Source organism: Amblyomma americanum, chromosome 5 (assembly GCF_052857255.1).
Source record: "Amblyomma americanum isolate KBUSLIRL-KWMA chromosome 5, ASM5285725v1, whole genome shotgun sequence".
NCBI lineage: Eukaryota > Metazoa > Arthropoda > Arachnida > Ixodida > Ixodidae > Amblyomma > Amblyomma americanum.
The window spans coordinates 206,826,408-206,848,682 of record NC_135501.1 but is presented as its reverse complement, the minus strand read 5'-3'; the positions used below and the strand labels follow the sequence as shown (position 1 = coordinate 206,848,682).

The following is a 22,275-nucleotide window of genomic DNA, read 5'->3' as shown; positions in this document are numbered from 1 at the left end:
ATTTTTAGTAGTCATAGGCCTGAATATATAACAAATATTAATTTTACAAATTTCCATGACTATTAAATCAACAAATGGCTGCACCCCTGCCATGGGTGGCTAAAAGAATAACTTTGTGATAAGAATACTAACTCATACTTTTGCTTAACATAGAGTGTGTTAGTAAAGGTGCCTGGCCGACATCACTTGAATTGAGAGTGAAACTACTCAGGCAGATGAACAGATTTAAATGCACTAGTTTCTCTTTTACCATGCCATGCAAGATATGTATTTCAGATGTGTACTTGTGTCCGTTGACACATTTTTGTATCCTTCTAACACGTTTGCTCTGTAGCAAGCGAGTTTGAGCGCCGCCACCTTGGACTGAAGAAGGACCTCAATGAACACAAGGAAGAGGTCAAACCTATCAAGGTTGGACCCGTTCATGAACCACTGCCAGACCTTTTCGACTGGAGGACCAAGGGGGCAGTGACAGACGTGAAGAACCAGGTGAGATGTCCAAAGCATTGGTTTAAAAATTTATCCATTTTACAGAATAGCTTGTTCATTTGCAAACAAAGCATTATACTACAGGGGAGCAGGTACAAGGCCAAAATTGGTCATGCTTAGATGTATAAAATTAAAAAGGGAACACAACAGCTTCACAGCTCATTTGTAGTGGTGTGAACATATTCAAAATTCAAACAGTTTGCAAATAGGGTTTGCCATGAATGTGACTTGCTCTGTGCTTTTGCTGTTGGAAGCATCTGTGTCTTGATGACTGAAGTTGCTCTGTGTGTATCGAGAGAGCAGACAAGGGTAGGAAAAAGTTACAATGTACATTAGAAAGAAGTGTCCAGTCATTGAGATCAAGGAATGCATGTGGGAATTTTTTGTAATAGTGGCTTCTTTCATCTAGAGAGGGGGTGCTTTTAATGCGATAGTGTTAAGGCTCCCGTTCTGCAGAAAATCTGGTGTCGTCATCAGCGTTGTGAGCAAAAATGGGCTCGGGTAGGTGGCCTACATGGTTCAGGTAGAAACGGGCTTTATTAGCTGCAGTGGTCTTTGGTGGTGTGTGTAAGGAAGCAGAGAAATCAAGAAGTCTAAGGATAATATGTAATACAGTTAAACCTGCATATGACAAAATTGAGAACAATCTGCAATTTTTCGTTACATCCAGGTTTTCATTACATGCATTTTCCATGGGAAGACTAGAACAAACATGCAGAACACAAACCAAAATAAGAATTATATGTAAGTGAAATCATTTTGAAAATGTTTACAGTAAAGCCCTGTGACCCTAAGTTATAAATGTGGAGAAACGTTTCATGGTCACGCTGATAACACGACTGTGCCAGCAGCTGCTGCAACCTCTTCCACGGCTTGTACAACGCCAGTGCGAGTGAGGCAGGGAGAATGGGGTAGGCAATGTACTCGGAGGCAACTGTGGCAGGGCCAGAGAGGAGCACGCTGATCACGCCACTGCCGCTAGACCAGTCGTGGAAGCTCCTACCTCTTCCCGCATGTTCCCGCTCTTGCCAGTCACCGTTGCCCTAGGAAACGGACTGTACGCGTTGCATTGCCACAGCTCTCTGCTGTCACCGCTGTCAACGCGTGACAACTGTCAATGCCAGAATCACATGAGCAACTGAGTGGGGGCAAAGGGTGTGCACTGCTTGTCACATGTCTTTTTTTGCTTTGTCCTGTTGTTTTTTGCTGCTTTTGAGCACGAACTGTTCCAGTGCCATGTGGTGTGATGTTACAAAAGCGAAAGCAGCAGAGACTCCTTTGTTTGCCACGTAGAGGCGCTGACGGCTCTCGAACATGATGTGTTCTGTCACTTTCCTCTCATGTCAACGTGTGTTTTATCCTCACGAAACATTCGCGTGATCTGTCCAAGTAACTCAGCACCAACTAATAGATGGTCAGCATAGCAAGTTCGTTATACCAAGGTCAACCGCCTCAATGCCTTCATTACATGGGGTTTGCAAATACATATGCTTCAGTGGGTCTGCTTTAAGGAATCGTGAAACTTCATAAAATCGAGGAATTCGTTACATGGAGGTTTGTTCAATCTAGGTTTAACTATAGCTGTATGTTGCCAGTACTCACCTATGGGGCATGAAAATTAGAGGCCAATGTAAAACTTTGAGGACAATGCAGGGAGCTATGGAAAGGAAAATGATATGGGTAACATTAAGAGACGAGAAGAGCTTAAGAATGCATGGGGTTACAGAAAAAATGTGAGTTTGTGACATCCATGCTTAGTTCAAGAAGAAGTAGGCTTTGGCAAAGCCAATTTAACAGATGGTCATTAAGAGTGGTGGACAGGAGTCCAAGAGAAGGCAAGCATAATAGGGGTGCCAGGGTGTCAGATGGGCAGATGAGGTTAGGAAATTTGGGGCTTTGTGGGGACTGGGTGGCTGCAGCTGGCACAGGACACGGCTAATTGATGGAATAAGGGAGAGGTGTTAGTCCTGCAGTGGATGCAGTTGGGCTGGTGATGATAATGATTAATAATGACCCAGCACCTCCAGTGACTGTTCCCCCCTTATGTAATGCCTCTGGGCCTTTAAGGGAAAAAATAAATGAAATGAAATGATGACTCCTTAATCGACCTGCAGGGTGCATGCGGTTCGTGTTGGGCTTTCTCAGTGACTGGCAACGTGGAGGGGCAGTGGTTCCTGTCTCGCAACAAACTGCTGTCACTTTCAGAACAAGGTGAGCCCTCTCTGCCAGTTGTTGCTTGGGCCTTTGTATATAATCTCTCATCTCTGTTCACTGCATCCATTCGTGCATATTTAACATTATAGAGAACATAAGTCTCCTGGACGCTCGAGAGGCTCAGGAGGTACACGGATGAGCTATTTAAATAAATAGCTTTGGTGTGTGGCCATGAAATGAGGTGAGCCCCTGTAAAATGGCTCAGTTGCATATCGTGGAGTTTTGGTAATGAAATTACACCTCTGGTCAAAGGTCTTCAGGCCACACGGTTTTACACTGTGTAGTTGGGCAGTAATGGCGCACCTGAATCTCCAGAAGTGGAGAAAGGCTCTGGTCCCTGCACCTCCAAACCTCTCGTGTTTTGGGTGTGCTGTAGGTGCCGGACAATACTGCTCAGAAGCTTACCATGGCCTCAAGACTTTTGCTGAACAAGAGAGTGCAGTGTAATAAAAGGGAGCACCTGATGTAAATTCAGAAGCCATTACTTCTGCACGGAACTTGGAAGACATAATTTAATGCTCATCCTTCGGCATCCAAATTAACTGGCTAGATAAGATGGCAACGAGTAATGTTCAAACTCACTCAAACATTGGCAATAATTACTGCCTTCATGGCTGTCTGGTGTTCTTATCGCATAGATTTGGCAGTACGCAACGGATACAGTGCTGTATCTTGCATTAATATGCTATGTTATAGTAGTGCATTCACTGTGTTTGACAGATAGTCAGCTAGTGCTAGTTAAAAAGTCTCGGATCTTGCAGTCATTGTGTTTGCATTATATTGGATTTTCACTGCCCCGTTTAGTGCAGTAAATCCTATTTCAAAGTTATAAAAAGGAAAAAAAATGGTAGGGTTTTAGCATCTAGTTAAACCGAGTAGGATGTGCGAAAGCACTTGAGGCAACGCTGCCTCAAAGGCAACCACATGTGAGATATTATCGTGAGCCACTATCGGTAGCTGCTCATAGAAAGTGGAAAGTTGTGCAAAGCCTCCGCTACTGGTTTGTGGCATGACCAGTGGGCCAAAGAAACTGCCAGCTGATGCCGCATTCTTCAAGATTTCATTGGCTAGATTCCTGGATGCCCAAGCTTCATCATTGAAAGCCTTTCAATATAAGCAATGGTGAACACAAAATACTTATTGGAGTTTACTGTACTATGTGAAAAACTGTTGCAACTTAACCAATATTTTAAATTATGCGAGTCCAAGTTTACTGGGTTTTAGTCTCGCTTGCTACTTTGTTTAGAGCTTGCTACTGAGGATTACAGGTAAAGAATTATTTGTTGTTAGTAGCAGCATTGCTTGGAAAAGCTGCCTTTTAAGATGAAGCTGAGAATGAGAGATGCCCACCAAAATGTTGCTACCTTGACATTCTGGCTTCCACTTGGCAACACGTACTGCTCACACTGAAGAAGAAAGGAAGGTGGCATATCTGGCTTCAACAGAGTTGTTTACCGATTCATACACAATACCGTATAATCTTGTGTAAGGGCCACACCGGTGTATGGGCCACACCCATTGTTTTGGACTAGATAATTTAGAAAAAGATACGGTTATACATTTTTTTTAAAAGTCAAACTGAAATTAAAAAAAAAAAGTGCGGCCCTTACACGAGTTTATACGGTACTTTGAATTTTGTTTACATTGAAAATAAGTCTTGTGGTGAAACAGGAATGACAGCTTTATATAAGTTTGGTTGGCGTTTTTATTAACCATTTCACTGTGCCTCTTATGAACTAGCCATGCATTCTTTAGTCATACCCTTCGTTTCACCTCGATCTTGAATCTTAACAACGTGGCTTGTCCCGAAGGGGCTTTGTCATACTTGAAATGTTTGAAAAAGGAACTTGGAAAATGCTCATGCAGGAGTGTGTATGTTTTTGCAGGGCGGTAAGCAAATGATAATGATTTAGCAATTAGGTAGCCATTTAAAAATTGAGCAGCTTGATAATGCGCATACACCGTACATAAAAAATTATGTCCACCTATTTATACTAGGAACCTGTGTATGAATTTGTACCCAAAAACCATAGAAACAAGTGGGATTATTGTGTGCGACATGTAAAGTGTGAAACAACTTCAGCTTACTCTGATAATATGAGCAAAGGTTTTGCTTCATGCAGACCAGTTGCCCACACTTTTTGTCATTGCTTGTTTTGAAGGTGCTTGAATGACAGTCTTTGCTGGTTGGTATTTATAAGCCACAAGCGACAAGAGTGACATAGGTTGATTGCGATATTTTTGTGCGTCTTTTTTCAGAGCTCGTTGACTGTGACAAGGAGGATCACGGATGCAGGGGTGGTTACATGGGCCAAGGCCTCAAGGCTGTCATTGAAATGGGTATGTCAATTGTATTTTGTCATGGCTTTTTCTTATTGCATTTATCTATGCTCTGCATTACTGCCCGATTACTCTGCTTGTAGTGAATGGTGCTGCTTTTCGGTGCAAAGCTCACTTTAATTTCTGGGCTTCCTCATTTCTTGTCCTCTGTGCCATTTTTCTTGCCATGATGTTGTACGGCGCTTAAACGGCATGCACTACAGCAAGTGCAGCACAACTTATCCCTTCTGCCGCTCACAGTCACAATGGAACTGACATCTGCTTCCACCATTTCGGAAAATCGGTGCTGTGATAACGACTTTTTTGAAATAGACCGAAGTTTGGATATGCATGGGCCTAGCATAGCTGGAGCACTTATACATTCTCAGCTTGTTTTGGTCATTGTGGTGAAGGTCATACCTTGAGCTTAGCAAGGCTCTCTGTGACCATGAGTTACACATTTTTTCTGGCTGTTTATTACGAGGCTGTGTTTTGTCGTGCCTGCTTATCACTTTCTTGCTGCATTCCTTACCATGCAGGCCCTTGAGTTTTTCTCTATCTTAAATAACCATTTATCAGCTGCTATGTAAACATAACATCTTCATAGCCTATACTGTATCCTTCAGGTGTCAATTAAATCTGCTGAGGAAAAAATTTTTCATTTTGCATAAATCACAACCAGTAGACAAAGCAGAAGTGAAGTTTAAAACATTACGCAAGGATTTTAGATATTTGAGCACATTTTATTCGTGTCCACTTATATGGACATAGTGCCTCAAAGCTGCTACATAAACGTAAACACTGCAACATCTTCTTGCCTTTTCCAACTGATCGTTAGACATGAATAAATTTTTAGCTGTGAGAACATATGCTTCAGAGAATTTTTCTTCAGTTCATGACTTATGAAACAGATAAAAACAGTCGTGTGATGACAGGTAGAGGAAAATTCCTAATGTCTGGCACCGAACGCAGCTCTTGGATGTACAGCCTTCGCGTCTGCACTGTTGTTCATTTGGTGTGTTTGGGGCCAATGGTTGCTTCCATCATAGCCAGTTCTTAAAGTCTGCCTGCACTGAAGGGGGTCTTTAGTGATTTGAGCAGAGTGGAGAGCGAGAGAGAAAGCGATTTGTGGCCTGTTTTACACATGGTTTTTTGCAAATGGAAGAAATCATTTTTAAAGGTAGTTGTTTGCTCAACTAATGGCATAGACTTGAAACAAACAATCCTCACGCTCTACCAGTGTGCTCATTGTTGTGTAGCCTTGGAGATGAGCGGCCAGCTCGCTCTGGACTGACTCGTGGTGTGAGGGCACGAGTTTCCCGTTTTGATCCACCCCTTGTGTAGTGCTGCCAACTCTGTATTTTTCGCCGTCGCGTGCGGGCTTTAGGAAACATGTTAACCCTTTGAAGGCCGAATTTTTTCGGAAAAAAAACTTTCCCAGATGGTCAGATTACTTTATCGCGGTTTTTTAATGCAAAAAATGTGTAAAGTCGGTAAGAAATAGTAAAAAAAAAATCAGGAACAGTATTTTGGTGTCAGCATCACTTATACGTGCAAAATGTTCAGTAGTATTGCAGAGTGTGGTATTCTTTGAAACACGTGTCTATGCACAGCGCCTTATCACAGTCTGCATGCATAAAACGCGGAAGTCATCGTTGTTGGTGCCAAGAGAACAGGCGGTGCGTTTGCTGTGTCTGAATAACTCGAAGGAAACTCAGTAAGCAAGGATGGCGAGATCACCTTGTGAACGGTGGTGATAAACAAGCTAACAGCAGCGCCAATAAAGATGGAGATCAACTTCAGCCCCCCTGCAAGAGGGTGCCAATAAAGATAAAAATCAAGCTTTGGGTGCCTCGGTTGCAATCACCTTAAATGAAACCGGAAACCACAAAAGGTGCTGCTGCAGATGGCGAAAACAAAACCACAAAAGGCATTGCCGCATACCGCGTGACATGCTGAAGCCAGAAATCAGTTCTGTTTATCTGAGCAAGAACGCAGTGCAAGCAAATTTCAAATGATTCTTGTATGTCCTAAGAGGTGGCAGCGCCTCCTAGTGAGTGTGCATTGTCATTCTGGTGCGAAATTTCAAACGGAGGGTTGAAACCGCTTGAGTTGAAACCGTTTCCGTGCATATACGACAAAAACACTCAAAGGTTTAAGATTCTGGCTGAAAACCACAGTGAAATTTTCAACATGATAGAGAAGACATGTTCCGACTACCACTGACAAGAGTAAAAGATGGTTGCTTGCTTTGGATTGCTTTGGTTGCTTGCTTTGGAATCTGAGATGGGAGTGTCTCAGATTCCTCGTGAATATTGGTGGGGGTCTAAGACTCCCCGAAACCCCCGGACTTTATGCACTGATCATAACGCATATGTTGGCAGCGGCTCAGTGTTGTGAGGCTTCTTTGTGACCATCAGTGGACCTTCATTGCTCGGTTGGCCGCACTTCTTTGGAGGCTGTTCACCATTGGCTATTTGCATGAACAACGCTTCAGCACCGGAGTCGTCTAACTTTTCTTTGTAGAAACATGGTTTTCAACACCTGTAAGCAATAAACCCATTTTCTACTTCACTTTCCCAAAAAAACATTGCATAAAGGCCAGAAAACGCCACTTGGATATTTTCGGCACTTTGGCACCACGTCCATGTTTGTGGGTGCACCACTCGGGATGTCTGCCGCAGCACTTTTTCTTCATTTGTGACAATAAAATTGGTGTGCCATTTCTACGTTAACCTATCGAATGGTAAATTGCATCATTCACCATTTGAAAAGAGAGCATTCAAAAATAAAAGCTACTCGTCCCACCATAAAGCGCTGTGATGTGTTATTTACAAACATGTTTCTCTGTAGCTGCAAGAGATGGTGCCACAGACTTGACATGGAGGGTCAAAATGTTAAGGGTGCAGAATTCAAAGGCAGAAGTTCACCTTGTATACGACAACATGAGCAGGTTTAGGTCGTGTGTGCATATGTGGACGCAGCGCCTGAAGGGCATAAGCCTTGAGAATGTTCATAATGGGTCTTCAATGCCCTTGAGAACTTTAGCATTAGAAAACATAGCATCTGAGGGCTCAAAAATCCTGGAATTCATTTTGTGACTATAAAAGAAATGTACATAAATGGCAATATGTAGGCAGAATCTCATATTTCAATTTAAATGTGGTGACATAAGCACAGACGTAATGTCAGCCTTAGTGATCATCGACATGAAGAGTCCCTTGCAACTCGTTCATCTCGAACTGGCATCTGTCTTTGAATACATAGTCCATGAAGATTAGAGCGCTTCTTGAAAGCCAAACATAGACTAAAAGCCAAGCAGTATTATAACTTCTGATGAAGCCAAAAGCTATTATTCTGTAGCTCAAAAATGCATTGGTAGGCCTGCATCAGCTGTACACTTGATTTAACTAAAGAAATTCAGCCACATGTGTGCCTAACTGGTCTCTGTCAAACTTCAGCGAAATGGTCACAATTGTGCTTGGTTTTTTGTGTGTGTGTGTACATGCCCTGTAGAGAGCAGTTGTGCTTCAGTCTTAGTTGCTGACAAAGTTATGTAGGCTGGTAAGCCCTTAAATTTCATTTTCCTTCTGGTTTTCAGGTGGCTTGGAAACCGAGTCCGACTACCCTTACAGGGGTGTCGATGGCACCTGCAAGTTTAACAAGACGGAGAGCCAGGCCCGTGTGCAGAGCTTTGTGGGGCTGCCTCAGAACGAAACAGGTATAGCTGTGGTTGTTGCAAACATGTTTTGCAGTTGTACTAGGTGCGAAAGAGATGCTTAATAAGATTTACAGCATTACAAGATGAACGCAGCTCCAATCCCCATTTGCTGCCTGTGATCAGAAAATGTAATTTAGGTTTGCTGTTTGTTCAGTGTGATTATGCCATGTGCAGCACTGTGCAGATCAGCATTGGCCACTTTGGCCCTCTCTTGGGGAGAAGGGATGGGCGAAAGGAGTGAAAGGTGAAGGCAGTGCCATGACTTCCTTTCTTTGGAGAAAGGGAAAAAAGCTGGGAGCTCTTTTTTCGCTGTGCATTCAAATGCAAGCGTTTGTCTTAGAACTAATTGATCCCCCCCTCCCTCCTAGTGCTCAAAGAAACACAGATGAAGGTCACTGTCCATGCTCTGCCGTACATGTGGAGTGCAGGTTACGATGAAACAGTATGTCATTAACATTATGTTAAAAAAACTAAGATGAAGAAATGACAGAGCTAGCCTGATTAGTTCTCAAGAAGCCTCCCTTTTCATTGTTTTATTGAATTTCGAAGTTTAATTTAGGGCAGGCTGTCGGGTCTCTTTTAACCGAATATCTTGTGTGTTCTAAAATCATGCTAAAATTGCATTTCATTTGACCGTGTTGTATTTGTGTATTCCAGAGCTGGCCTACTGGCTCATGACGCATGGACCCATTTCAATTGGTATCAATGCCAATGCAATGCAGGTTTGTGCAGAGCATCAATTCTTTTTTAGCTTATGTACACTGGGGAAAGCAGAGTGCAGTCTCAGTGCCTGATAAGTTCAAAGACCTTCTTTTCAGGAATATTTAATCTTTAATTTCTATTGATTGCCATGTCTCTATCTGAATATGTGGCCCTCATTGTGGGTGAAATAACATACATTTAGTCATGTGGTGGGGAGCTCAACTGAAAAATTTTGCTACAGGCTTTGAAGTGAAGGAGTTCGTGCTAGACAGGACACTTTGAAAGATTTTGTTAAGAATTGTTCTTCCTTCAATTTTGAGCCTGTGGCATTGACATATTGATTGATGGTCATTGATAAGAACTCTGCTGACTGGTCTTGTAGTAAAGAGGAACAGCTTGCAATATTTACAGTGGTCATCCACCACCTCCCCCTGAAAAATTTTCCTAAACGCTACCTGCCACAGTTGGCAGGTGGAAGCTTCACACAGCAGATGCCGCTGGATAGTTTTCACCTTCATGGCCCTTCTAATGCTATCGCATTGAAAACTATCATAATATCATCATTGTTTAATTCTTTTTGTTTCAGATACTGTCACTTCCATGGAGATTTTCACAGGATGGGCATATGAAATGTACCCACAGATTGTATTAAGAAATAGACTTGCATACATTTAGTGCAGTGCTTGTATAATTAATTACATGAGTATGGAAGAGAAATACAAATACTAAAAGGAAGTTTGCTTGTGAAAACGACCAACTGAACCCGTGTTTCATTTTTTGGCCTTTTCTAGCTTTAAATGTTCCATTTTCAATGAAAGTGGCACCTTTTTCAGTAGGGCTTGGTAATCTTTCAATACAGGTGAAGTTCAGTTTATCCTAAGTGTCCCTTTAAAGCGGCAGCCGTTTATGAGCCAGTCTGTGGTATGTTCATATATCCCGGGATAGGGCAGCAGAGGGTTGCGAAATGTCTCGAGAGCATTTGAAGCCATCTCTGGTGAAGACCCCTTTTATAAATTTTATTTCTGCCTTTATTGTGCTATAATTTCTGTTTTCCTGCTTCCAGTTCTACTTTGGTGGCATCTCACACCCGTGGAAATTCCTGTGCAGCCCCACGGACATTGACCATGGTGTTCTTCTTGTTGGCTTCGGTGTGGATAGTAAGTATTTCACTCCAGAGGCTTCTGCATTTTTTTTTATCCTCCAGGCACTCGTTGGGCACTTCTATGATGCTCGGGCGATAGCCACTGCGATAATGTGCAAGCTGGTGCATCTGTGTAGACTTAATATGTACCTGCTTTTTGCAATGTGCATATTATTTTTTTAGAAAAAAGTTTCAACTGTACAGTCATGTAGTTTCGGTTTTGCGCTCAAGTTTACATATAGTCAAGCTATATGCAACGAGAAATCGCATTACGCCACCCGAAACACTATTTTTGTACAAATGTTGGGAAAACTTGCTTCATGTTGAAGTCAGCCAGTGAGGCGTATATATAGAATGTGTGCGGACGCACCACTGGCTTTTTTCCTAATGGGACTAGCAATGCTTTCACATTAAAATAGCTTCTATGATGTTTAATGACTGTTGTACAAGGCAGGCAGGTCTTGCATGCATGTGAGGTGCTGCTTAGGAGATTGACAGTTTACATTACAAAATAATTGTAATGGATGAGAGAATTTGTTTTTTGAGAACAGGAAATGATGCAGTAATTGTCTCCAGAGCATCCTAAGGGAAGGGAGGAAGGTGGGAGTGAAAGAAGAGAGAAAGAGGTGTCATAGTGGAGGGCTCCAGAATAATTTCGACCACCTGGGGATCTTTAACATACACTGAAATCACACAGCACACGGGCGCCTTTTGGGTTTCGCCTCCATCAAAGCACGGCCGTCACAGCCAGGTTCGAAAACCCAGGAACTGTGGCTCAGTATCCGAGCGCCCTAACCACTGAGCCACCGCGGTGGGAGAAAAAATTATTTTGGTGAAGTTTTTTTCTTTCTACAAAACCTGTAATTTCCATATTGTTTTTGAAATATTGAGCAAAAAATAAGGAATTTTGTGTCCTGCACAAAAACGAGCACTACAGTAAATCATTTGCAACAAAAAAAAAAAGACACGAGGAAAGCTGATTTATGGAAACTTTTGCTGAATTATTCCGATTTGTACCCGTATTTGAACTAAACGAAATATCACGCGATTTTTACCTCCTAAATTCTGGAGAAAATGAAACGAATACGGAGGGCCCTAAGTACATGCCAGTTAATGCCAGTAGTGGCTGCTCCAACACAATGTTCCTGTTGAGATTATTGGCCATGGCATAAAATGGCATTCTCAGACCAGCAGTGGTTGTGTTGGATATAATATGGCATTATTAGGCTGGCAATGGTAGTGCGAACACCACTGAACAACAGTAGCGTGCGTCTGGGTGCTTTATTTATAATTTTGTTTAAAAATCCCATTTTGTGTCATGGCCATTAATATAGGAACATTTTTCAGGGCGATTTTGATGGTGTACAATATGGAGAGGTTATGAGTATGGCTGTGGTGTTGATATTGCTTTTGTTATATCTGCCAAAGATTGGCACCTGGCTTTGGGTTTTGCACCAGAAAACTTAGAGGAAGGCTAACAAGTCCAGTCACACCAGTTTACTTCAAGCTGCTAACATAGCACGTTCTTCAATCTGTGTGCTGAATTCACCTTGAACTACCTTCTTTCTTCACTTCCAGCACCAGGCACCAATCTTTTAACAATGTTCACGTTTTTGATGTCCACACAGCACCGTCGTTGAGAATGTCCTGCTCTGAGCTTTAAAGACAAATGAAAGAATTTAGCAATTCACAGCATAAATATTAACAATGCAAGAGATGCTCATGTTTATGGCGGTGACAAGCTGGACTTTTATTTATTTTTCCTTTGCAGAGCGAAGCTTCCGTCGAAAGCCTGTTCCTTACTGGATCGTCAAGAACAGCTGGGGCAAGTACTGGGGCGAAAAGGTGAGGCCCAAGATTTTGCTGCCACTCAGATAAGATCTGCATCTCCAGCTCAAGCAACCTGACACCAGATGCAGATCAATGTTGTTTTTAACAGACACTGGTGCAGAGTATTATCAGATAAAAGGAGTAAATATTCATCCTATTGGTTTTTAGTGTTTCAGTCAGTGGGCATTGCACTGCACCCATGAAACCGAAAGTGCAATATGTGGCGCTATGCTAGTTTCCAAGCAGAATGGATAATTTATAAGAGCACAGTCCTCTGGGCATTTGAATCGCTGACATGTGATAGTGTGCACCATGACTGTTATTGTGGAACCTACGAACAGAAGGCACTCTGCTGGGCATCTCTGAGCACCCCTTCCTTGATGTATTTTGTGTTTTGAGCTTGCTTGCAAAAATTTCTGTATCTGGTTTTGTAACAGATACCATATATATAAGGTTAACCTTTTATCATCTTTCAGTCATCTGAGATTTAGCTTACTCTAGGTTTACAAAGGAAACACTGGAGTCAAATACCTTAGTACCCCCTCCTCAGAACGAATAATAATGGCTATGAAAATTAAATGTGTTATCCGTAGAGGTGTGCGAGGATTTGAAATTTTTGAATAGTGAATCAAATATCCTTCTGTTCGATATATCCTTTTATTCATATTGTGCTGAATGAATAAAAAAAATGGCTGATATGGTTTACCATGGTTAGGACAAATGCGAATTAGGTGCACTAGCACTTCGATTTCCACTTGTTTCAGTTCGAGGCTTGGTTTCCAAGGTCAAGTAGGCTTCACATAAACATTGGGGAAATCAGAATTAAGCTCCACTTTAATGGTATGATGCGACAGCTTTAATGGTTTAATGCCCATATACGTGGAATTGGTCATTCCCTACATCACGTTCATAGATCGCTGAGAGTCCTCATGGCAACACCTGGTGCGGTGGTGCAGCAGTTCAGCAATGCGTCACTGCCCTGTGATAGCAGGTGCTGCTGCCGGTGAGGCTTGTGAGACCAAGGTTGCTCTTCCCAAACGACCTCAAGATCAGGCTTTGAGAGAGGCTTTGGACAGACAAACATTAGTAAAATCTGAGATTGGGGGTATTAGCGCTCGCACACTAAAAGTACATGTGAATCAAATAGTACATGTTCAAAATTATTCAACACGAATCGATTTCATTCTCAAGTTCTTGAACAGTTTTTGAATAATAGCCATGAAGTTCAAGTAGGGAACAGCGTAGCTTTAGTGCGATAGCACTTATAGTGGCCAGTCCTTGCATTTAGCTATTGTTGTTTGTTTGTCTGTCCGTCTGTCTAAAGCCTGCTTTGTGGCAGGCTGCCCGCCTACCCACCGTGGCAGGTGACAGTTCAGTTAATGATTGGTAGTGAGAGGTTGCCCAGGAAGGGAAAGCTGGGTCTCACAAGCCCCACTGTGGCTGTGTTTGAAACAGTCTCCTCCCGGGTAATGGCGCATTGCTTAACTGCTGCACCACTGGGCCAGTAGTGGTGTGAGGGCTCCCTACAATCTGTGAATGTGATTGAGAGGATCATGATGTCATTAACACCACATGGCCACCAGTGGACCAATCATTGGGCACCACCAAATTTGAAGATCTGAGGACCCCGAATATTTGGAAGTTGGCCCACCCTGGAAAATGCCAAAGGACCTCAAAATTTTGAACCTAGGCCCACCCCAGAAAGTGGATTAAGATGGATTAGTGGGTGGATTATGGCAGATTAGTGTAATCCCATATGGTAATCTAATGGAAGATGCAACACTCTAGAAAGAGATCACTTGTGCATACTATATAAGAGCAATGGAACCAGTTCCAACCGGAGTTTCCGTGGGAAATTTGCACGAACTACATACATTATAAACTCTCATTGTAAACACCATAGCAGGCAACCTGAATGCTATTACATTTTCTTTATGAATGTGGGTGAGAAGGCCCCCAAGTTTTTCGCTGGTGTTATCAGTAGAAAAAGGTCATTTCTTACTCGTACGACACGACAGCCATAGAGTTAATACAGTAAAAGCTCGTTAATTCGAACTTCACGGGACTGGGAAAAAAGTTTGAATTATCCGATGTTCGAATTATCGAATGGCCTCGAAAAGCTGACAAGAACCATTTGCATTACGATATATGTACCGTATTTACTTGCGTAATGAACCCACCCACCCCCAATGTCTGCCTAAGAATTTGAAAAAAAAAAAAAAGCGTCAGTCGTTAACATGTCAAGGTCCACAACGCACTTCTTGGCAGTGCGCCAAGATGCTGCGCAGCGATAACATCAAGGTGTGTTTGCCTTTTGATATTAGCTCTAGCAAGGGGGGGAAGCGAACTTGGCAGAGTGCCAGCGCTTGTCTGGTTCTGCAAAGCCTCGTTTTCAGTAGGTTTGCCTTATCGTGCCATGGGCGATTGGGGCACCGTCTACTGCCACTCAATCATTGGAACGCGCGATAGCAGCAAAGGCCTTTTGCAGCGAACAACGCTAAAAGCCAGTGTCCGCGGCTGACCACGTGCTTCCGTTGGCGACTGATGGGTGGACTGGATGGATGGATGGGATGGATGGGCGACTGATGGGCGACTGATGGGCGACACTCGCTAAGAAAAAAGTTTTTTGCATGTACTTTGTAGTGCCCGTCCGACGTCCTAGCCTTTCATGGGCATTGGCTGGGACCGCGCCGACAGTACTTATCCGTAATTCCGAATTAACGAGTATTTAGTTGCGAGTTTCAGAAGCTACGCGGAAAGAGGGTAGGCAGCTGCCACCGCGACCGCCAATCCCTACCCTCCGGCACCGCCGGCCGTCACGCCGGTGATGGCGCCATTTAGGCTTTACCCACTCTTCCACCGTTTTATCTGGTTCCATCTTCTGTCCCCGTTTAGGTCGTGCGCAGCCTCTAACTATGCGGAGGTGGTTTTTTTTTTTTCTTGGCCACGTGCTGTGTGCCAAGCCGCACAGACACGGCGGCGCGTAGTTCGAATTATCCGTAGCGGAACCGACTCGCTTTCGAATTAGCGGGCTTTTTTATACTGAGGCCTCTATGGAGCTTGGCCGGGCCCAGTAGTGTAGATCGAATTATCCAAAAATTCGAATTATCGAGGTTCGAAGTAACGAGCTTTTACTGTATACAGACTTTGTGTTGTGTGTTGCCTAGTGGAGAGCAATGTTGCGTATTTGGACAGCTACAGCCTTAATTCCGTGACTTATAGCACCTTCACCTGCCCAGTTCACTGCTTTGCATGAATATTCACTTTGCAGAATTATTTGCTCAAATAGCAAATATTCATAATATTCAACTCTATGGTTTTGTTATTTGATTCATATTCAATTCGGTTTTTCTCTCCACTATTCTGTTCAATTCAGTTGAAAGGCTGGCCTATTCGTATTAATCCAGTATGGTACGGTATGGGGTGTTTAACTGTTGTGTCCCTTCCTTGTGCGCTTTGCAACCCCATGTCGATAGCCTTCTAGCTCGAACCATAATGCATCTCTGCTATCCCCTCCCTCCTCCGCCTTCCATGCGCTGTGAGGGACACCATAGTGGAAGGCTCCGGATTCATTTAAACCACTTGGGGTTGTTTAACTTGCACCGACATCGCACAGCACATGGGCATTATTGCATTTTGTCTCCATTGAAATGCATCCACAGCAGCCGGGATCAAATGTATGTGATCTTAAATGTTAAAACATCACCTGTGCTGTATAATTGTGGACACAATGCCTCAAATAAATACTCAGTCCACGTTCTGCAATGCAGTTTTGATTACTAATCTATTAATTTTGCATATTGACTGCCAAAGTTGTACATGCACATTTTTTTAAAGCTCGGCAGTAAGGGCTAACTACTATACATCTGTCACTTTATTTATTTTTTGTCTGGGGAAATGTTTCTTAATGCCTGAACTGTATTAGACTCAATTGAGTCTGCCTTCTGATCAAAGTGTCGAATAAAAACTGAATGAAGAATCTTTCAACAATGCCTCTGGTAATGTAACAGAAAGTTCTCATAGAAAGATTTGCAGCATGAATAATTAATAGTATGTAATAATGGTCACATTTGATAAGAACAATTTGATACAAATTTAATAGTACTAGTCTGCAATAAGTAATTTTTGCGAGTTTTTAATCTTGTATGTAGTACCAACTGTTTCAAGCCAGCTCTGAAACACCTTTCTTTTTCTTTCAGGGCTACTACAGAGTTTACCGTGGCGATGGTACCTGTGGTGTCAACCAAATGGCGCTGTCAGCTGTGGTCCCACCAGCGCAGTAGTCAATTTAATTTTTACATGTTTCTTTTTACAGCTGGAAACTGTACATGCAAGAAACTGCACTTGCACACCCATGTTAACTACCGACAATGATGTAAATGTTAATGATGCTAGTTATGCTGCCATAGCTCATTCTTAGCAGACAGCAGTGTTCTTTTTGTGTGTATTGCAAAGCTAGAAATTTTCACTTCAAGAACTGTGAAGTCAGATGTACCTTATGAACTATGAACATCAATTTAATGTTGCAATGCTTATATAGTATCATTGGTGTTATGGTGGCTTAGTTTTTTTCTTTTTTTTTAAAACAGGTCTTGTTGAGTGCCGGTGTGTTTTTGCTTTAATTGTCTAGTAGTTTTAATGTGAATTTTGCTACACCTTTGGTGGCGACTTAACGGTTGTGTACATTTTATTGAATGCTTGCAAGTTTTAAGTATATGTCACAGAATTTAGTTTTGAAATTTTGTACTCTGAGCTGGTGTACTGTGTGCCACGAGTCATGAGCCATGGCATGCTAAAGAGCCGGTGGTGATTTTCATGGCTGTTATGATGAGTTATTAATTTCCTATTGCTGGACATTAGAAACCAGCATTAATTGTTCCGACCAAATTTTAACCTCGAATTACAATAGCAAGCCAGAATTACATATATATTTAAGGAACATGAAGCATGCCACTTTATGACATGAAAGTCAGTTTTATGCTAATTTCAAGTTTTATACACCCCTGCTGGCTGACTAGTCTGCAGGTTAACAAATTTCACCTTATCGGTCTTGTACACAAGTGAAAGCCAACCTGGGCTCACCAAACTCAACAAGCTGCCCAGTTTCGCGGACAAGTTCCAATTTCCGGATGGTGAGCCATCTGGTTTGGCACAACTTTTATTGAACACTATTATTGACATAATTTGCTTCTTCCTATTAGTGAAATCTCACTTCAAAGGAGCACACACTGAACAAAGCAGAACAAACTGAACACATTTTATATCCTTCGCATCATGTTTGCTAGCTGTAAGTTGTGAGAGAAGGGCCTATGGGATCACAGAAGTGAAGGTCACATTATCCTGCACAGGCCGATGATCGCAACTGTGATGTCTTTCATTCTTTGCTTATCAGTGTACATGGGACAAAACAATTTTTCTAGCTTGCAGGCAGCTCAGCAACACAGCTGTTGTGGCAACACAAAGTGACTGCTGTTGTCTTACTTAACACATCGTATCATGGTCACCTTGGTCACTTTCGGGCAGACAAAAACAGCTCGATCTTTGCTGTCTATTCCTTATCTATCTCAACATTGTACTACAAATGAACAACGGCTATCATTTGCAATGATTTGTATGTGTCTTTTGTTGGTCTCTGCTTACGATTGTTGTCACAATGTTTAAATATGAGTCACTATGTGAAGTTCCTAAAATAACTTCGAAGTTACCCATGCTCTTGAAACTGTTGCACATATTGAGACGAAGCATATTCAGCCAGAACAGTAGTAAAAGCTTAAAACATTATTCCACCCTCCTTATGCATTTTCTGTATTATGCTCAAAGAAGGAATATATATTCTTCTTGCTAGACATTTAGACTTTGCTGGTCACTGTGTAATGCTGTCAGCTTAAACCTGCGAGCTCATTTTGTAAAACATTTAGATGCATAGTTTGACCTGTCTTCCAAAGGTGATCGGATGATTATACAAGTAGTCAGTCCCAAATGGGTTGCATCTCTCCATGCCGTCCCCACCACAACTGTCCTTTCTTTTAGCTGTTATACTGGCAGAGAGTGCGTAGGTTTTGTATTACTACTATATTACTATACCACTGACATTGATAACACTGCTGCTGCCCTACTCTGAGAACAAGCGTGTTAAAGGGACACCGAGGACAACACCGTGCAATTTTCATTTTTAGTAAAAATCGATTCTCCAGCTCCCTGCAGGTACGTCCAGGTCTGTCTGGCACCAAAAGACATTTTTTTATTCAGAAATTGCATTTAACGATCTTCATGCCACTGCGGTGAACTCGATTGACTCACATCTACACCAAGATGTACTCCTTGATCTCAGTCTTGATGTGGATGGCGGTGTAAGATAGCCTCTGGGATCTGCGAAAAAAATCGGTGCTGATGCACCGCAGTTTGCTTACAAAATCAGCTGGCGATGGCTGACACCTGCATTTGAATTTTTGGTCTTTTCTAGCTTGTAAAAGCTTCATTTTCATTGAAAATATGCTGCCTTTGTAGTTAGAATGCAGTAATCTGTTGATACAGACCAACTTCAATTTGTCTTCAGTGTCCCTTTAAGACTTCAGCTCTGCGAGTGCTATGTCTGCAGTTTCCTGACACCAAACTATGCAAGTCTTTGTATACAGTTATTCTTAGATACTCCTTGTTAATGTAAAATAATCACTTCTGCCTTGCTGGCTTTTGTCGTAAAGGACTGTTTGCTGTTCACTGCTAGGCAAGTAGTGGCTTTCGTAGCTTAGGATTGCAGTGTTTTGTATCACATCACTCTTGCAAGTTTCTGTCAAGAAAAAAGAAAACTATACTCATGTGGCCCTCTGAATCCAGCAATCCCGGTTTTCTTCCTGTGTAGCTTTTTCTTTTCATGAACTTTTGTTCATCGTAGGAATTGTGTTTTGTAGATATACTCAGCTTTTTTTTGCAGTCTTTCAGTTGTGTTTTTAAATAAAGTTTTGAAACAAATTTATTCGTGTGAATAAACTTGTGTATAAAATGCCTGTACTTCTCTTCGGGGTGAGCACTTAAGTGGTGCTTAATTAAACAACGAAGACCAGCACTGTCCTATGTTCCTCGCAGTTGTGTTTCACGCTTTCAGCTGGTTTCGTTGTATGATGAATTTTCCTGGTTGTCTAAATGTAGGATGTCATATTCACACTTGTTTGTTAACCAACTCCTTCAAGGAGCGAGGAAAAAGGACAGAATGTGATGGTGTTCCTCAATAAGTTTGCTACGGTGATTAACATTTCAAGGTGTGAAATGCTTATAACACTCAATGCTCACATGTGTTCATGTGTTAATGAGTGAGTGTTACGACTCATTACCACATGAACACACATGGAAGCCATGGAGAGAATGTCTTATGTGTTTTAGGCCAACCCCTGGTTATGGTCCCTAAAATACTTGCTGGTCTGCCGTCTCCCGCTCGGCGTGGTGTCAACTCAGTAATGCATGCCGCGGTGGCACAGCTAGCAGTCAAAGCTGGTCAGCATGGAGGGCAGCCCGGTGGCTGCTTACGCGGTGTGGCTGGGGTTTTTTCAATCTATTCCTGCTGTGCGCTTTTGTCTCCCTCCATTTTTCTAGACAGAACTGCTTGACACATTTGCGAACAGTGGTCCAAATGGCAGAGGAACAATCATCTCAAATGTACCACTTAACATTCTAGCTGCGACGTCATTTGCGCACTTTAAAAAAAAGTCAAAAAAAGAATATCAATGGGTTCATTCGGGCTTGGAAATTGAAAAATTCCCAATTATGTCTTTACAACCGATTGAGAACTTGCTTTAATGAGAGAACCGACTGCATCACCCAACTAGAACCAGAAAAACTAAGTGACTGTATTAGATTCATAAGCATGATTGGCTGTCTTATTTCTTCAATTTGGCTCCAATTCAACTCCTATTGGTGCCTTATACCCGGGGCTCCTTTGCACCCCCCCCCATTTTTCTGGCTGGCTGCACGTCATGTGTCTGAGAACTATATGGCAGTTAACACAGCTGGCTGCTATACTTATTTAATTTACCACCACAATATACATGGTGCCCATAGTAAAAGCGGCCTCTTGGACCGCTTGACTTGGCCATGGACACCCAGCTGTGAACTTTGGCAACAAAACAGTGGCACACTTTCAAATTGCAATACAATACAATGTTTTAAATTACTTTTATAAAAGCACCCCACCACATGCTGCTGCTGCTAAGAAGGTGTAGCTCTCTCCTCAGCTCTTTCCCCACGATTTTGAGATGCTGCTAGAATTTTATGTCTACTGGCTTGCTGCACCTCCAAAGTCGCTGAGAAGGGAGGATTTGGACCGTGCACTGAAGTCATAACCAGGATGTGCACATACATGTGATCGTGCATAAGTGGTTTCTTTTTCCTGCGGCACTGTGGAAACCAGTGTAGCTGCAGCGTTCTAATTTGCACGCAGTGATATACAGCAAGAGGGAAGCAGGTAATGTACGAAACGCTTATCAGAAAAGGAATGTTCAAGGCTCGTACTGTCTCAATGTACATACAACCCAAGTTCACAGTCGGCCTAGGAGGAAGGCTCGTTCACGAGTACGAACAACACTGATTGCAGTGTGTCATCTGCACGCAAGGCGTGCCCAAAGGGTATACCTACAAACTGATTAAAATTAAGCAACTTCTAGCGAAGTGAACACAACTAGCGAACAACGCTTTCTGAAGTAGGCAGGACGAAAATGAACCTGCATAACAAACACAAGTACGTTGTGCAAATGAGGAAGGAACCAAGGAGGAAACCTGCCACCAATTTTGGAAATCAATAGAGAGGAGGGAAGAATGAGCCGATGAACTCTGGGGAATGTCGCAGTAAAACTATTCGCTACGAAGGAACCGTAGTGATAAGAATAAAAAGCGGATTTAGACAGCAACATAGCTAAAGTCAGAGAATAAAAGGTGAGACAAATGAACAAGAAAAGAGGATGGCAGTGCAAGCATAATAAAAAAAATTATGATAGTTGGTAATGCGAAGTTTGAGCACAGCTCTTCACATATTTTAGTTCAGGATCTTCCCATGGCAGCCGCCTTCCAGCTGTTCATTCCTCTGCTTTCGCCATGGCAGGTATGTTTCACTCCGCTACTACCTGTCGCCTGACAGGGTGACCCATGACCTGTCAGGTGGTGCGTTACGCAGACTATGCCAACGCATAGTGGCAGGTGCCATGTTACGCTGCAAGACACCCTCCGGGATCTTCCCACGGTAGCCAAATTCCAGGTAGCGCTTCGCTGTGCTGCTTGGACGAGTTCCACCAACTACGCCGATCGCTACGACTATGACACGGCATGCAGGAATGGGCACCTAAGAGCTTCTCTAAAATAAATAAAACTAGCAGAATTCATACCAAAGTTTGTAAGGAAGAAAAAAAGCCGCTGCAGCCATAGGGCTACACGAGGTTAACAAAAAATTAAATTTTTGTTTTGAAAGGAGCTTACTATTAGATGCAACACTAACATGAGGACCATATTTTTCCATGTTCATCTCGCACGGCAGTCTTTTGTACTGTGAGTTAATGCTTTAACCGGTGTAATGCAGTGCAGTCTCAGAAAAACAAAATTTTCACAAACATTCACTTTGATTTTCACCATTCTGGTCTATCTCCGTGTTCTATACTACTTATGCTTGGCCTATTAGCCTACTTCTACGACAGGAACCTGCAGTGTGCATTTGTAAGGCTCTTTCAAGTGCATCGCTTGCCATTCGTGTCAACAGTTGTCGTCCTAGACACCTGTTTATCTTATCTAAGCTTACGCCCATTGAGTATACATTAAGAGCACATGACAAACTGCACTTCCCATTTTTTGTGTCTGAACAAGCAAGATTAATTCTCGACCG

The 22,275-nt window shown here is 42.5% G+C and overlaps 1 protein-coding gene across 1 annotated transcript in view; it reads left to right on the top strand.

The window, feature by feature from the left end:
- LOC144133527 (cathepsin L-like) overlaps positions 1 to 19,389 on the top strand; it is a 31,684-nt gene extending 12,295 nt beyond the window's left edge. The window contains exons 7-14 of the mRNA XM_077666684.1: positions 335 to 489; positions 2,604 to 2,700; positions 4,963 to 5,043; positions 8,624 to 8,743; positions 9,401 to 9,465; positions 10,509 to 10,602; positions 12,358 to 12,431; positions 16,616 to 19,389. Coding sequence (XP_077522810.1) covers positions 335 to 489; positions 2,604 to 2,700; positions 4,963 to 5,043; positions 8,624 to 8,743; positions 9,401 to 9,465; positions 10,509 to 10,602; positions 12,358 to 12,431; positions 16,616 to 16,699 — 770 coding nt within the window. The 3' untranslated portion in view covers positions 16,700 to 19,389. The remainder of the gene's footprint in view (positions 1 to 334; positions 490 to 2,603; positions 2,701 to 4,962; positions 5,044 to 8,623; positions 8,744 to 9,400; positions 9,466 to 10,508; positions 10,603 to 12,357; positions 12,432 to 16,615) is intronic.
- Positions 19,390 to 22,275: the final 2,886 nt, after the last annotated feature.